Here is a 16,525-nt window from a genome sequence, read left to right as displayed (position 1 = left end):
AGGAAGATCTCTCTCTCTCACTCTCTCTCTCTCTAACTCTGCCTTTCAAATAAAAATAAATAAATCTTTTTTTTTCTTAAAAAAAGAGATATATGAAAAAAAAATCTGTGACAAGGAGCAGGGCTGGCATTTGGCCTAGCAATTAACGTGTCAGTTAAGACACTTGTATCCCACATCAGAGTTCCTGGGTCCAAAATTCCAGCTTCCAGCTAATGCAAACCCTGGGAGGCAGTGGTGATGGTTCCAGTAATTGAGTTCCTGCCACTCGTGGACTGAATTCCTAGCCTAACTCCAGCTGTTGTGGGTCTTTCAGGGGTGAACCAGAGGATGGGAATGCTCCTTCTGTCTCTGTATCTCAAATAAATAATTGTTAATTATAAAACATGTATGATATGCAAGATGAAGCCCAGGGAGCTGTTCTAGGTTAAAGCTGAGGGTGTTGGGTGTGGCCGTGAAGGTGCTGCTTGGGGTGTCCATATCTCACGTGGGGTTCCTGGATTCAAGCCCTGCCACTGCTTGCATTTCAGCTTCCTCTTAATGAGTACCTGAGGCAGCAGTTGATGGCTAAGTACCAGGGCCCCTGCCACCCACATGAGAGACCCAGATGGGGCTCCTGGCTCCTGGCTTTGGCCTGGTCCAGCCCTGGCTGTTGCAGCCATCTGAGGAGCAAACCAGTGAATGGAAGATTTCTCTCTCTCCCTCTCTCTCCCTCTCTCTCTCTCTCTCTCTCTCTCTCACACACACACACACACACACACACCATCTTGTCCCTCTGCCTTTCAAGTAGATAAATATTTAAATAAATAAGGTACAGGCCGGCGCTGTGGCGCACTAGGTTAATCCTCTGCCTGCGGCACCGGCATCCTATATGGGCGCCAGGTTCTAGTCCCGGTTGCTCCTCTTCCAGTCCAGCTCTCTGCTGTGGCTGGGAAAAGCAGTGGAGGATGGCCCAAGTGTTTGAGCCCTGCACCCGTGTGGGAGACCCGGAGGAAGCACCTGGTTCCTGGCTTCGGATCAGCGTAGCTCTGGCCGTTGCGGCCATTTGAGGGGTGAACCAGTGGAAGGAAGAACTTTATCTCTGTCTCTCTCTCACTGTCTGTAACTCTACCTGTCAAATAAATAAATAAAAAATCTTTAAAAATAAATAAATAAGGTACAAAAGAGAGAGGGTAGTATGGGAAGTATCATTAGGTTCTTTTTTTATTTTATTTTATTTATTTTAAAGATAGAACCACAGAGAGAGGTAGAGAAAGATAGAGAAAGAGAGGTCTTCCAACCATTGGTTCACTCCCCAAATGGTCACAATGGCCAGAGTTGAGCTTCTTCTAGGTCTGATGCCAGGAGCCAGGAGCTTGTTCTAGGTCTCCCACATGGGTGCAGGGGCCCAAGGACTTGGGCCATCTTCTACTGCTTTCCCAGGCACATTAGCAGGGAACTGGATCGGAAATGGAGCAGCCAGGACTCAAACTAGTGCCCATATAGGATGCTGGCACTGCAGGCCAAGGCTTTAACCCTTTGTGCCATAGCGCCTGTCCCCTCATTAAGCTCTTTGCCTGGACAAATGTCTCAGGATCAGTTCAAAAATGATCTCTGTGACTATCCCTGGTAAAATCAAGCGTTTCATCCTTTATGTGCCTTACTCTCTATTACATCTTTAGTAAAGCACTTTTCTTCTTTTTAAAAAATATTATGTGTTTATTTGAGAGTCAGAGAGAGAGAGAGAGAGAGAGAGAGAGAGAAGACAGGGAGTGTTTCCATCCAGTGGTTTGCCTCCCAAATGCCCTTAATGGCCAGTGGGCCAAAGCCCATAGCCAGGAACTCAATCTGGGTCTCTCACATAGTGGCAGGAACTCAATTACTTGAGCCGTTACCACTGCCTCCCAAGGTCAGCATTAGCAGGAAGCTGAGTCAGGAGCCAGAGCTGGGCATCAGACCCAGGCCCTTTGATGTGAGTTTCAGCTATCTTAACTGCTAAACCAAATGTCCACCACTCTTTTATTAAAAATGTAGATATTTGTCCGGCGCCGCGGCTCAATAGGCTAATACTCCACCTAGCGGCGCCGGCACACCGGGTTCTAGTCCCGGTCGGGGCGCCGGATTCTGTCCCGGTTGCCCCTCTTCCAAGCCAGCTCTCTGCTATGGCCCGGGAGTGCAGTGGAGGATGGCCCAAGTGCTTGGGCCCTGCACCCCATGGGAGACCAGGATAAGTACCTGGCTCCTGCCTTCGGATCAGTGCAGTGTGCCGGCCGCGGCGGCCATTGGAGGGTGAACCAACGGCAAAGGAAGATGTTTCTCTCTGTCTCTCTCTGTCACTGTCCACTCTGCCTGTCAAAAAAAAAAAAAAAAAAGTAGCTATTCAGTGGTTACAGAACCGTTTGTTGCAAAGACTATCCATACTTTAGTGAATATCTTTGCACCTTTGTCAAAAATCAATTGATCATAAATGTATCCTTTCACTAACACTGTACCATCTCAACTGCTGCAGCATTGTAGCAACTTTTGAAATCTGTAGCATGAATACTCCTACCTTACCATCTTATCTTTTTTTTTTTTTTTTTTTTTTTTTTTTTTTTTTTTTTTTGACAGGCAGAGTGGACAGTGAGAGAGAGAGACAGAGAGAGAAAGGTCTTCCTTTGCCGTTCGTTCACCCTCCAATGGCCGCCGCTGCAGCCGGCGCACCGCGCTGATCCGATGGCAGGAGCCAGGATCCAGGTGCTTTTCCTGGTCTCCCATGGGGTGCAGGGCCCAAGCACCTGGGCCATCCTCCACTGCACTCCCTGGCCATAGCAGAGAGCTGGCCTGGAAGAGGGGCAACCGGGACAGAATCCGGCGCCCCGACCGGGACTAGAACCCGGTGTGCCGGCGCCGCAAGGTGGAGGATTAGCCTATTGAGCCACGGCGCCGGCCTACCTTACCATCTTTTTTACAGAGTTGTTTGGATATTTGCATTTCCACATGAATACTAGAATCAGCTTGTCAATTTTATGCTTCTTTAAGAGCCTGCTAGAATTTTGATTAGAATTGCATTGAATCTACAATTATAAGAATTGACATCTCAAGATTATTATTGAGTCTTGCAACACATGAACACAATCTACCTCTCCATTTATTTATTTATTTAGTTGAAAGGCATTGTGACAGAGAAAGAGAGCGAGAGAGAGATCTTCCATCCACAGATTCAGTCCCCAGCCAGAGCTGGTCCAGACTGGAGCCAGGAGCCAGGAACTCCACATGGGTGGCAGGGATCTCAGCACGTGGGCCGTCTTCTGCTTTCCCCGGCACATGAACAGGGAGCTGGATCAGAAACAGAGCAGCCAGGACTTGAATAAGTGCTCTGACATGGGATGCAAGCATCTCATGTGGTGGCTTAACCCACTGCGCCACAAGACTGCGCCACCTCTCCATTTATTTAGACTTTTTTTTCTCAGCAATACTTGTTTGAAGCATATTGGGGTTGCAGATCCTCTCTCAGATTTATCCTTAAGCCTTTTATTTTTTAATGTTCTGTCAGTTTTAAGATGGAAAATAAAAGACATGTCATTCTTACTGCCTTTACAATTTTTCTGTAAATCGAAAACGATCCCCAAATATACAGTTAATTGAGAGAGAGAGGTTGAGAGGCAGAACTTGCTTGAGCATTGGAACTGCCCACACCCCTTCCAGCACCCGAAAATTCTCTCCAGGAAATCTCAGCAGACGTGCAGAGGAGCAGAGATGGTGGCTGACGGCGTCGCTGCAGGGTGACGGGCTTGGACCTCCTGCCGCTGTGGTCCACTCTGCCACGGAAGCAGCTCCCTTCTCCTCCCGCTCCGCGGAGTGACAGTGCAGCCCCTCCTGCTCCTCCACCGGTTGCTGTCTGCAGACACAGCCTAGGTTTTGGCAAGCAGGGCAGGCTTGTGGGTCTGGAGAGCTGTTCAGGTGACTGAGGGGAAGGTGTGACCCCTACAAGTCCTTTGAATGTTGGGGGGGGGGCACCATAAGCTACCAGGCAGGCCTTGGGCTCGGAGATGGAAGAAGGGGCAGTGAAGTGTGGCCCTGGGGGGTGACATGGCCGTCAGGAATGGCAAAGGCGTCTCGGGTGCGCCTGCTTCCTCTCTGTCTCTCAGCAGCTGTGCGAGAAGAGCTGTCTTGGGGGCATTTTGCTGTCCTGCTGTCCACTGCCTGCTGTCTTCCTGGGCGCTTTTGGAGCTTCCTAAGGCCAAGGACCAGCCCTTCTGGCACTCAGAGGACAGGAAGGGAAAAAACTGGAAACAGGCACATTCTAGGAGTTAGGAGACTTTTTTTTCTCTCTCTCTCTTTAAATTAATTTATTTGAAAGAGTTATAGAGACTCTCCTCTCTCTGTGTAACTCTTTCAAATACATACATACATACATAAATCTTAAAAAAAAAAAAAAAAAAAAGAGTTACAGAGAGAGACCGACAGAGAGAGAGAGAAAAAGAGTTTCCACCCACTGATTCACTTCCCAGATGGCAGCAAAGGCCAGAGCTGGGCCAGGCCAAAGCCAGGAACCAGGAGTTTCTTCCAAGTCTCCCATGTGGGTGGCAGGGGCTCAAACACTTGGCCCATCCTTTGCTGCTTTTGCAGGCCATTAGCAGAGAGCTGGAGTAGAAAGTGGAGCAACTGGTACATGAACCAGTGCCCATATAGGATGTTGGCGTCACAGGCAGTAGCTTTTCCCGCTATGCCACAGTGCTGGCTTCAAGACAGACTTTTATCTTTTTTTTTTTTTTTTTTTTTTGAAAGGCAGAGTTACAGAGAGGGAGAAGCAGAGACAGAGAGACAAGTCTCCCATCCACTGGTTCACTCTCCAGATGGCTGTAACAGTGCCAGCACTGGGCCAGGCTGGAGTCAGGCGCCAGGAGCCAGGAGCCCACATGGGTGCAGGGGCCCAAGTGCATGGGCCATCTGCTGCTGCTTTCCCAGGGAAATTAGCAGGGAGCTGGATTGGAAGTGGAGCAGATGGGACTTGAACTGGCGCCCACGTGGGATGCTGGTGCTGCAGGCAGCAGTTTAACCTGCTATGCCACAGCACCGGTCCCTTTTTATTTGTTTATTTGTCTATTTATTTGTAAGACTTTTATCTTAAATCTTGACTCTTGGGCAAGTCAGTTTCACTATAAGATGACAAACTGAGTTTTAACATGATCTTAAGAACCTGGTGCTGTGGTGTATGTAGTAGGCTAAGTGTCGTCCTGCAGGCTACTCCTCTTCCAATCCAGCTCTCTGCTATGGCCTGGGAAGCAGTAGAGGATGGCCCAAGTCCTTGGGCTCCTGCACCCACATGGGAGACCCAGAAGAAGCTCCTGACTCCTGGCTCCTGGCTTTGGATCAGCCCAGCTCTGGCCATTGCAGCCATCTGGGGAGTGAACCAGCAGATGGAAGACCTTTCTGTCTGTCTCTCCCTCTAACTGTAACTTTGCCTTTAAATAAATTAAATAAATCTTAAAATCTTAAATATTTCTTTTATCTCAAAAGAATGAGTATTTTCTATAAGAGCAGCCGTCTTTTATTTGATTTTATCTACTGTGTGCAGAGTAGCTGGCACACAGTAAAGGCTTGCAAAATGCGGAGATCGGCGAATGAACCGGAGAGGGAGTGAACAAAATAGATGAGGTTCCCAAACACGGCCAGCTGGTGGCGTCACTTCTCTACATAACCACAGGGAGGTGGTGGCGGTGGCAGCCAAGGGAAAAGCTCCAGACTAGGAGTGAATAAAGGTTAAAAAAGAGAAATGACTGAAGGCCAGCTATTCTACACGGTCAGCCCAGTGTCTTTTCTCTAAGCCAAGAGAAAAATAAGTCAAACGATTCTCCTAACAGCCAGGCTGTGAAGGTGAGTCTGACTGCAAAAGAGTTGGCACAGCCCCAAGAGATGGTGTGGCTGGCGGAGTCATGCAGAGCCGGTACGGCTGGGAGGCAGCCCATGGGGCTCACCTACCCTCAGGTGTCCCTCGGACTGCCCTTCTACCCCTGCCTCTGCACCTGCCCCAGCTCTAATCCATGACCTCCTGGGCCCCAGCATGGCTCTCTCCATCCTGTTTCTCCTGATTGGTAGGTTGTGTGTTTTTGTTGTTGTTGTTTAAGATTTATTTATTTATTTGAAATTCAGAGTTACACAGAGAGAAAGAGAGGCAGAGAGAGAGAGAGGTCTGCCATCCGCTAGTTCACTCCCCAATTGGCCACAATGGCTGGAGCTGTGCTGATCCGAAGCCAGGAGCCAGAAGCTTCTTCCAGGTCTCCCACGTGGGTGCAGGGGCCCAAGGACTTGGGTTATCTTCTACTGCTTTCCCAGGCCATAGCAGAGAGCTGGATCGGAAGTGGAGCAGCCGGGACTCGAACCGGCACCCATATGGTGCTGGCATATGGGATGCCAGCACTGCAGGCGGCAGCTTTACCTGCTGCGCCACAGCGCCGGCCCCAGTTGGTGGTCTTGAAGGAGCCCCTACTTCCCCCAGCGCTCTAAGGGAAATGAACTTTAATCAGCAAAGGGCAAAACAATGTTGAGCATTTTGGTGACCTTGGGAAGCTACTCCATCTGGTACCTGCCCACCTCCTGCCTTCTTTCTCCCCATCACAGTTCCTTCTGCAGCAGGTAGAGAAGCGGGCAATGAAAGGGGGCACCCAGGGAGGCAGCTTTTCCCAGTTAGGCCTGAGGTCATGGGGAGACAGGATGAGGCGGGGCGAGGGTGTGTCTCAGGATGCACAGCTCCAAAAAGGGAGGAGAGCCGGGCACCGCTGAGCTCTGGCCCCAGGGCTGCAGCAGGGTAAAGTGGAAGGACAGTGTGGCTGGCAGACGCAGGGAACAGAGCCGAGGGCACATCCCAGTCCATTCAGGCCCCCCAGGCCCACTGCTCCCAGTGGGGAGGGAACAGGAAGCTGTGACTTCCTCTCTCCTTTCCTTCCCTGCTCTTAGCCTCAAGGTCACTTGCTGCCGAAATGAATTCCAACCTGTGTTTAGGCTGGCGCTGTTTCCTGGGCATGGTGATGACAGTTGCTCTCTTCCACCACAAACACCCCAAAATTCTCCTTTGAAATAAAGTCACCCATGCAAAGACAACGCAGTGCTTCATGAAGCGACTGTCTGTGAGAATCTTAAGCAAGGACACGGGTGTGGGGGAGTAAAGGCACTCACTTACAGCAGCGGCTGTGGGGCTCTAGAGTCCCCAGTCTCCTCTCCCCATTCCCTCTCTCACACCCCTGCCTGGCCCTGCCCCACCCACTGCCAATCTTGACCAACAGGGAGGGGGTGGTTTTCCTGTCCACACCCCTCCCTCAGAGGTGTGGGCGGGGGCTGGGCTCCTGGCTGCTGGAGGCCCCTGGCAGGGCTCAGAGCCACGTCCTCCTGCTGAGCTGAGCCACCGAAGCCCCTCTGCTCGGGGCCACCAGCTACCGAGGCCCTTCTGCTCGGCGCCACCAGCTGCCGATGCCCCATGATGCCCACGCCCAACACTTCTGGCCCTGTGCCCACGTTCTTCTGGGCCAACGCCTCCGGAGGCAGCGTGCTGAGTGTTCCTGACACCGCGATGCCGGTTGAATTCCTCGTCCTGAGGGTCGTGGTCGCTCTGGCCTATGGGCTTGTGGGGGCAGTTGGCTTGCTGGGAAACCTGGCCGCACTGTGGGTCCTGGGCAATCGTGCTCAGCGAGCCCCCAGCCCGCCTTCCGACACCTTCGTTTTCAACTTGGCTCTGGCAGACCTGGGGCTGGCACTCACCCTCCCCTTCTGGGCTGCCGAGTCGGCACTGGACTTCCACTGGCCCTTCGGAGGCGCCCTCTGCAAGATAGTGCTGACAGCCACCGTCCTCAATGTCTACGCCAGCATCTTCCTCATCACGGCGCTCAGTGTGGCCCGCTACTGGGTGGTAGCCATGGCCGCGGGGCCGGGCGCCCACTTCTCGCTCTTCTGGGCCCGCACGGCCACCTCGGCAGTGTGGGTGATGGCTGCCCTGGTGACGGTGCCCACGGCTGTCTTCGGGGCCGAGGGCGAGGTGTGGGGTGTGCGCCTCTGCCTGCTACGCTTCCCCAGCAGGTACTGGCTGGGAGCCTACCAGCTGCAGAGGGTGGTGCTGGCCTTCATGGTGCCCTTGGGCGTCATCACCACCAGCTACCTGCTGCTGCTGGCCTTCCTACGGCGGCGACGGCGGCAGGACAGCACAGGGGTGGCCCGCTCTGTCCGCATCCTGGTGGCCTCCTTCTTCCTCTGCTGGTTCCCCAACCATGTGGTCACTCTCTGGGGGGTCCTGGTGAAGTTTGACCTGGTGCCCTGGGACAGCACCTTCCACACCATCCACACCTACGTCTTCCCTGTCACCTCCTGCCTGGCCCACAGCAACAGCTGCCTCAACCCTGTGCTCTACTGCCTCCTGAGGCCGGAGCCCCGGCGGGCTCTGGCTGGCGCCTTCAGGGATCTGCGGTCCAGGCTGTGGCCCCGAGGCCGGGGCTGGGTGGAGCAGGTGGCCCTAAAGAAGGTAGGCAGGCGGTGGGTGTCGAGCACCCCGCCCGAGAGCGGTCCTTCGGCCACGCTCACTGCCCTGGACAGAGGGACGCCCGGGTGAGTGCACCGCCCACTGAACTCTGCCCCTTCTGGGGTCTGCCTGGGCCGGCATCCACGCAGTCTCAGAACAGGGGCCCTGGCAGCCAGGCCACAGCACCCTCAGGGAACGTCTGGTCTTGGACCCCCAGCATTGGCCTTGGTGGAACACGGGAGGCCCGGGCCCAGTTCAGGGCTGGCTGTGATGAAGATTTGTCTGAATGGAGCAGGGAAGAGGAGGATCTGAAAATAAACCTCTGGATTATCCACGAATGGTCTTGACCCTTTGTCCCAGCGCTACCTTCATTCAGCATGGACAAAAGGATTCTTTGCCCCATGTCTGCCTTCTTTAAGAAGGCCCAGGGAAAGTCTCCCCTTGGGTTTCTCCTTCCTTCCTTCCTTCCTTCCTTCCTTCCTTCCTTCCTTCCTTCCTTCCTTCCTTCCTTCCTTCCTTCCTCTCTCTCTCTCTCCCTCCCCCCTCCCTCCCTCCCTTCCTCTCTCTCTCTCAAGATTTATTTGCAAGGCAGAGTACTGAGAGAGGGAGAGACAGTGACAGCGGGATCTTTCATCCACTGGTCACTCTCCAAATGGCCGCAAAATCAGGGGCTGGGCTGGGCCAAAGCCTGGAGCTTCTTCCACCACGTCTCCCAGGCGGGTGCAGGGGCCCAAGCACTTGGGCCATCTTCCGCTCCTTTCCCAGGCCATTCGCAGGGAGCTGGATGGGAAGTGCAGCAACTGGGACTTGAACTGGCACCCCTAGGGGATGCTGGTGTCACAGGTGGTAGCTTTACCTGCTATGCCACAGCGCCAGCCCCTACCCTTGGGCTCCAAGCTAAGGATCACAGGTCAGTACCCATCTCTGTTGGTCCCTTCCACCTTCCACCATCACCTCAAAACAAGGTGTCCCTTGCTTTCTGATACCAAAGCCAAACGCCCTCTTCCTCGGCCACCCCCGTCTTCTCACCGTGCCGGTGGTGCGCGCGGAGACTCCGTACCAGCAAGAGGTCTCAGCTGCAACAGCTGCAGTTCCCTACAGACGGGTGCCAGGTGTGGGATCTCCCTGGAATCTTCGGCACCTGCCGGATGCTAGGTGTGAAACCCAGGTCTGACCGGGAGTCCCCGCGTTTCTCTTTAAATCGTAATGAAGGGCACTAATGACAAGATCATAACAAGTCAGACATGGGTGGAGCAGGGGAAGTGAGAGACGCAGAAAGAGGCAGAGAGGAGGCTGAAGGTAGGGCCGGGGGAGTGGAAAGCACACGAGGAGGTGCTGGTCTCCTCCCCACGCTGGGTGCATGGGTGCAGAGCACAGTGTTAACAGCTCGGCTGTGCGAGCACCCTCATTTACACCTGTACCTCTGCCAGTTCTTTACCTCCCTGTGTCTGAGTTTTCTCATCTGCAGAAACAGGCTGTTGAGGATTCAACAGTGCATGAAATACAGCGCCTGCAATTATTCTCCCATCACACATTAAACGGAGATGGAAGCGCAGTGAGGAAGTGAGGGAGCAGATTGGAGACGGGGAGGGGGGGGTCTCAAGTGAATAACCGCAAAGTCAGACAGAGAACAGGGGCCGGCCTGTGGCACCGCGGGGTACGCCGCCACCTGCTATGCCTTTATCCCATATCCGAGCGCTGGTTTGAGCCTTGGCTGCTCTGCTTCCCAATCCAGCTCCCTGCTAATGTGTTGTGGGAAGCCAGTGGAGGATGGCCCAGCTACTTGAGCCCCTGCTACCCATGTAGGGGAGAACTGGATGGAATTCCTGGCTCCTGGCTTCAGCCTGGCCCAGCTCTGGCAATTGTGGCCATTTGGGGGGTAAATCGGGATGGAAGACCTCGCACTCTGCCTTTCAAATGACCTTAAAAAAAAAAAAAAAAGGAGGAGCTGCCCCTTCCAGCTCCACTTGAAGATGTGTTTCCAAGGGCAAGGGGTTCCCTGGTGGCTTCCATATTCCTGAGACCCGAGTGATAAAGGGCGGGCATCAGAGGAGATGCAGGGAAGACAGGGTGGAGGCCCCCCTCCCACGGCCCCTGCTCCTGGCCTATCAGGAGGCTGTGGCACCTGCGGGGGCCCTGCCCCAGGTCCAGTCCGTGGCTGGGCAGAAGTCTCTGCCACCTGCCAGATTCGCAGCAGCTCAGGCAACAGGAGAGAGATTTAATTGGCTTCTTGATGTTTAATTTCCTCTCCTTGATAATGTTTAAACTGGTTCCAAAACTTCCGGGCTGCTCCTGGCCAGTTCAGGATGGAAAACCCTCTCTGCCCCAGTGAAGCACCCCCTCCTCCCGCCCCCAGCAGCTTCTGGCTGCACTCCGGATATTGGCTCCCTGGGAGGCATCTCTGAGTGTGGGACTCAAGGTAAATATTGACCGAATCCACACAGGTCCAGGTCAGAGATGAGTGACTGTGCGTGGACCCATGGTCCTTGGGCGGGTGTGGGTGGGGGACATGGAGGGTGAAGGGATGAGGAGGAGGGGCTGGTAAATGTGGGCCCAGCTCATTTCTGAGTGGGAAGGAGGCAGCATTTTGGGGAGAAGCTGGACCCTGGCTCCCTAGAGCAGAAAGACGAAGCTTTGCAACTGCGATGGGGGGGCCGCTCCAAAGTGGAATTCAGAGGGTCGGCGCTATGGCGTAGCAGGTTAAGCCACCGTCTGCAGCACTGATATCCGATATGGGTGTCAGTTTGAGTCCTTGTTGCTCCACTTCCAATCTAGCACCCTGCTATTGTGCCTGGGAAAGCAGTGGAGCATGGCCCAAGTGCCTGGGCTCTTGCACCCATGTGGGAGACCCAGAAGCTCCTGGCTTCTGGCTTTGCCATGGCCTGGCCCAGCTCTGGCCATTGCAGCCATTTGGGGAGTGAACCAGTGAATGGAAGATCTCTCTCTCCAGTTCTTTCAAATAAAATAAATCTTAACACACACACACACACACACAAGGTGGGGTTCAGGAGGGGCCTGGTTGTTGGACCCCATGTGGGGTGGGACACAGAGAAAGGGGGTCCAGTGAATGGGCAGCACAGGCCCGGCAATCCAGGAACTCTGGGACCTGTCTCCAGGGTTCCCCGCTTCCTCCCTGCCCAGCACAACTCACTGGGTCCACAGGGCAGGTTGGGGAAACTTGGCCCCTCCCCTGGCTTGGTGGTCTTTGGACGCTACTATCCCCTCCCACGCCACCACTGCCCATCTCCCTCCCACGCCACCACTGCCCATCTCCCTCCCACGCCACCACTGCCCATCTCCCTCCCACCACTCCACCCTCACAGTTTTGGGTCCCAGCTGCTTCCAGCTGACGTAACAGCTGCAGAGGCACGGTTGTTCTGGGAACCTACAGTGCTGGTATTTTTAGGCAGAGCTGGGAGGCAGGGCGGGGTGGGGGGGTTAGGAGTGGAGTTCTGGAATGAGGCAGGCTGGCCCCTTCCTGACCCACCCAGCTGGGCCTGGCAGCCCTTCTGCACCCAGGTGACCCTGTGAGTAGTCACAACAATTGTAGCCTCCCAGGATTCCCATAGAGCTGGGGTAATCCTTTTTTCTGCTAAGGACCATTTGGCTATTTATACCATTCATGGGTTATTAAAAAAATCAACTTACGGGGTCAGCGCTGTGGCACAGCAGGTAAAGCCACCCCCTACAGTGCCAGCATCCCATATGGGCATCGGTTCAAGTCCCGGCTGCTCCACTTCTGATCCAGCTCTCTGCTATGGCCTGGGAAAGCAGTAGAAGATGGCCCAAGTGCTTGGGCCCCTGCACCTGTGTGGGAGACCTGGAGGAAACTCCTGGCTTCAGATCGGCCCAGCTCCTGCTAATGCAGCCATTTGGGGAGTGAACCAGAGGATGGAAGACCACCACCCCAACCCCACCTCTGCCTCTCAAATAAATAACATTTTTTTTAAAAAAGGATCAACCTAAAAATTAGCCTGCAGTGTTGGTGCTGTGGCACAGTGGGTTAAGCTGCCATCTGTGACACCAGCTTCCCACACGAGCACCAGTTTGAGCCAAACTGCAACAGTTCCAATCCAGCTTTCTGCTAACGCATCTGGGGAAGCAGTGGAGGATGGCCCAAGAGCCTGGGCACCTGCACCCTCCGTGGCAGACCCAGATGGAGTTCCAGGCTCCTGGCTCTGGCCTTGCCCAGTGCAGCCCCGGCCACTGCAGCCATCTGGGGAGAAGCCAGCCAGTGGATGGAGATCTCTCTGTAGCTTTTTTTTTTTTTTTTGGCAGGCAGAGTGGACAGTGAGAGAGACAGAGAGGAAGGTCTTCCTTTGCCATTGGTTCACCCTCCAATGGCCGCTGCGGCCGGCACACCACACTGATCTGAAGCCAGGAGCCAGGTACTTCCTCCTGGTCTCCCATGCAGGTGCAGGGCTCAAGCACTTGGGCCATCCTCCACTGCACTCCCGGGCCACAGCAGAGAGCTGGACTGGAAGAGGAGCAACCGTGACACAACCTGGCGCCCCAAATGGGACTAGAACCCGGGGTGCCGGCGCTGCAGGCCAAAGATTAGCCTAGCGAGCCGTGGCGCCAGCCTCATAACTCTTTCAAATAAATGAATTTAAAAAAAAAATAAATTTGCTACAGATTTATTGAATTTCAAGTCCCGCCTGCGGTTGCCTTGGCTGGGCCAGACCCAGTGACTGCCCAGAGGCCAGCCAGCCCCACCCCTGCGGCAGAGGATGAGAGCAGCTTATCAAGGCCAGATGCTGCAGTTTCCACTCCCCTCTCCGGGCACGTCCCGAGCTCCATCCTCCCACCCAACAGGCACCGAGGGGGATGCACATGCCTTCCCTCCTCTCCTGGCCCAAGAGGAGGGCCTCAACCAGACCCAGGAAGTGAAGCCGGTCACCCCTGGGACGGGTCACCCCGGGCTCTGGCCCTATAAAATGAGCCAGGGCAGGGCGGGGGAGGAGGTAGCAGCAAGTGTGCCCACCGACGCCACATCCGAAGGTAAGATGCAAACACTTTTTCTGGTCTTAGAATCCCCAACAGCCTCTGGAATCTGACCAGGTGTTCTTCATTTTATCCTCAGATTTGTGAAGTTTAAAGAAAACCAAAAAGGTCAGCGCTGTGGTGCAGCAGGTAAAGCCACCACCTGCAGTGCCAGCATCCCGTATGGGCAGCAGTTCGAGTCCCAGCTGCTCCACTTCCAATCTAGTGCTCTGCTCTGCTATGGCCTGGGAAAGCAGCAGAAGACGGCCCAGTGCCTTGAGCCCTTGCACCCTAGTAGGAGACCCAAAAGAACCAGGGTTCCTGATCGGCACAGCTCCGGCCATTGTGGCCATCTGGAGAGTGAACCTGCAGGTGGAAGATCGACGTCTTTCTGTTTCTGCCTCTCTGTAACTCTGCCTTTCAAATAAATAAATAAATAAATCTTAAAAAAAAAAAAAAGGCATCCCAGCATGCTCTTCTCTCAGTGGCCCTCTTGCCAGTGAGGCAGAGATGGCCCAGATGAGGTAGTTCCGGCACTGGCCACCCACCACCGTCGCCCTCACAACTGGCAGACATCAGGAGAGACAGCACCTCATGGGGTTCCAGGTCTTTAATTTTCCCTGATTTTTTTTTCCTTAACAATCAAATTGGCAGAAAAATGACTGGAGCTGGTGGGCACTGGGGTCTGATGAGAAAACCCCAAATTCACGCTGAGGTTTCAGGGCACGGTTGCTGAGGTGGGAGATGAGGCCAAGGGTTCGTGGCGATTCCCCGACCCCACCTTGAACTTTTCCCCAGGAGGCTGGGGGAGAGGTCAGATGGGTGCCCATTGCTGCAGGCGTGGGGAGCAGTCACTGTGTACCCCCTCCCCAGGTTCACAGATGTGCAGCTGGAAGGCTACAGTCCCTAATTGCCTACATTCTTCTCTTAAAAATATAGAACACGTGCAGCCGGCTTTGGTACAAAAAAAAGAAAAGAACAGAACAACAAACATTCTGGTCCCTGTGGGTTTCCCTCCCCCCACCCCACAAACCACGAGGGCCACCCAGTCTCTAGTCCAGGGGCCCCAGTAAGCCGGAGGGTCTCCCTGGGACTTCCGCGGGGGGGCGGGGAGAGGGGGATCAGCAGTATGAGGTTGTGGGGAGAGGGAGAGGGAGCAGGCCACGGCCCCACCCCGAGCCCCCTGAGGGGGCCGCAGGGTCCTGCAGCTGCAGCCCCTCCTCAGACGGGGGAGCGGGTGGGGCGTACGGCGTGGTTAAGCCTGGTTTCACCCCGGTAGTGTTAAAGGACAAGGCCCCCGACCCCTATGGCTTGGTTCCCATGTCCCTGGTCCTTTAAATTTCCCCTCTCCCCCCCAATAACTAATAAACAATAAATAAATAAATTTTCCTAAAGTAGAGGGAAGAAGGCATGAAAAGTTGGCATCTGTGGTATAGCTTCCGGATGCCCCCCGTGGGGACCGTGGCCTAATATCCCCCCGACTCCCGGCTTCCTAAATGGCCCCAGGTATCCAAGGAGCCCGGAAGCTGGCAAGGACAGTCAACAGTTCTTTGCAATGTTCCCTCGTCATTGGCAGAGTGGAGTTCCCGAGTGTGGCCCCCAGCAGTCTCCAGTGGGGCACAGGGCAGCGGGGAGGGCGTCCTTAGCTCTCAGAAGCTATAGGCTCCCCATCGCGGCTCTCCGTCTCCTCCGGGATGTCCTGCATTCGGGTGAAGTCTGAGGGGGACAGGGCAAAGCCAGCGAGTGAGCAGTCTCCCCTGGAGGAGCCACGCCCCTCCCTTGGCGCCTCCCTCTCTGCTCACAGGGCGGAGGGGGAACCTCCTGCATGCACTTGGCATACCTGGAGGTATACAGAAAATCCAAGGCATTTTCAGAGTATCCCCCTTATGCCTCCTGGGGACCCAGAACTCCACGGCCCTTCCGAGAGGGACTGCGGGCCCACGCACAAGCCCCAGGTCAAGGGCTCTCACCTCGGGGACTGTGGGGTGGAGACAGCCGGCTGCTTCCTTCTTCCTCACTGCCGGTGTCAGCGTCACTGCTGTCCTGCAGCCGCTCCTCAGGGCTACCTAGCTCCTGCCTCTCTCGGTCCTCAAAGGGTCGATGTACGGAGCGGATGGTCACGGGCAGGTCCAGGCGGTCGTGGCCTCGGTTGGGCTGTGGACAGCAGGCCAGGGGCTGAGCAGGGCGGTGAGGGCAGGCTCTGCCAAGCCAGGGCCCACTGAACCCCCCACCACTCAATCAGCATCACTACCCTGGCTGCTTAGGTTCTCCGGGCCCTCCTGTCTGTCTCAGGTACGTCCCCCCCTCCCAGCGCCTCACCTGTGGTGGGGTGAAGCTCAAGTACAGGGCGTCTCCCGCAGGGAGGCTGCGCCGCCGGGGATCCAGGGGCCTACGGGCCCAGGGCGCCTCCACCGGGAGCGGCTCTGTGTGGCCCAGGGCGGCCAGCTGCCTGCGGGCCTCCTCAGCCTCCCGCTCCAGCAGGGCCCGGGCCTGCTCGCTCTCGCGGAGCCGGGCTTCTAGGCTGCCAGCCTCGGTCGCCCGCTCCTCCCCCAGGCGCCGGCAGCGCCGCAGCTCCTCCTGCAGCAATGCGTGCTGCCGCTGCAGCAGCGCCAGTTCCGTGGCCTGCTTCTCAGGAGCCACAGGGCCAGCCCCGGCCCTGCCGGCGTCCCCATCCCGCGAGTTGGCTCGGGACAGCTTCTCCCGCCGCTCAGGGCCCTCGGGGAACCGGGCTTCCATCAGGGTGTCTTGCTGAGCCACAGCTGCCTGTTGGAGGAACGGGCACCAGAGGGTATACCAGAAACCTGTTTTCGCTCTCCTTCCCCCTCATCCTGCCCCTCTGCCTGCACCGGCACCCGAGGGCCAGGACTCGACTGGCTCCTCCCCTTGTCCCACTGACCTGGAGGCCATGCAGGAGTCCGTAGAGGTTGACCAGTCGCTGTAACACCTCCTGGGAACAGACAAGGGAGGTGGGAACAAGGCCTGAGTTTCAGGATGGAGAACTGCCCGGAAGCTGGGCAGCAGTATCCAGGGAGACCTCTGAAGTCCAGACTCTGCCCCGCACCCCAGTTTCCCCGAGAC

The 16,525-nt window shown here is 55.5% G+C and overlaps 2 protein-coding genes across 15 annotated transcripts in view; one reads left to right on the top strand and one right to left on the bottom strand.

The window, feature by feature from the left end:
- The first annotated feature begins 7,341 nt into the window (after positions 1–7,341).
- RXFP4 (relaxin family peptide/INSL5 receptor 4) lies at positions 7,342–8,891 on the top strand. Its single transcript, XM_017345601.3, has one exon. It carries the CDS (start codon positions 7,433–7,435, stop codon positions 8,552–8,554), a length of 1,122 nt encoding a protein of 373 aa, XP_017201090.1. The 5' UTR covers positions 7,342–7,432; the 3' UTR covers positions 8,555–8,891.
- Positions 8,892–14,042: 5,151 nt separating this feature from the next.
- ARHGEF2 (Rho/Rac guanine nucleotide exchange factor 2) overlaps positions 14,043–16,525 on the bottom strand; it is a 52,213-nt gene continuing 49,730 nt past the window's right edge. For all 14 annotated transcript variants that reach the window (XM_017345801.3, XM_070077567.1, XM_017345803.3 and 11 more), the window contains 4 exons: positions 16,344–16,394; positions 15,767–16,210; positions 15,418–15,601; positions 14,043–15,163 (listed from right to left, as the gene is read on the bottom strand). In XM_017345801.3, the coding sequence (XP_017201290.1) occupies positions 15,090–15,163; positions 15,418–15,601; positions 15,767–16,210; positions 16,344–16,394 (753 nt within the window). In that variant the 3' untranslated portion in view covers positions 14,043–15,089. The remainder of the gene's footprint in view (positions 15,164–15,417; positions 15,602–15,766; positions 16,211–16,343; positions 16,395–16,525) is intronic.

This window comes from Oryctolagus cuniculus, chromosome 7 (assembly GCF_964237555.1).
Source record: "Oryctolagus cuniculus chromosome 7, mOryCun1.1, whole genome shotgun sequence".
NCBI lineage: Eukaryota > Metazoa > Chordata > Mammalia > Lagomorpha > Leporidae > Oryctolagus > Oryctolagus cuniculus.
Note: the sequence above shows the minus strand (reverse complement) of the source record. Positions and strands in the feature narration are given on the sequence as shown.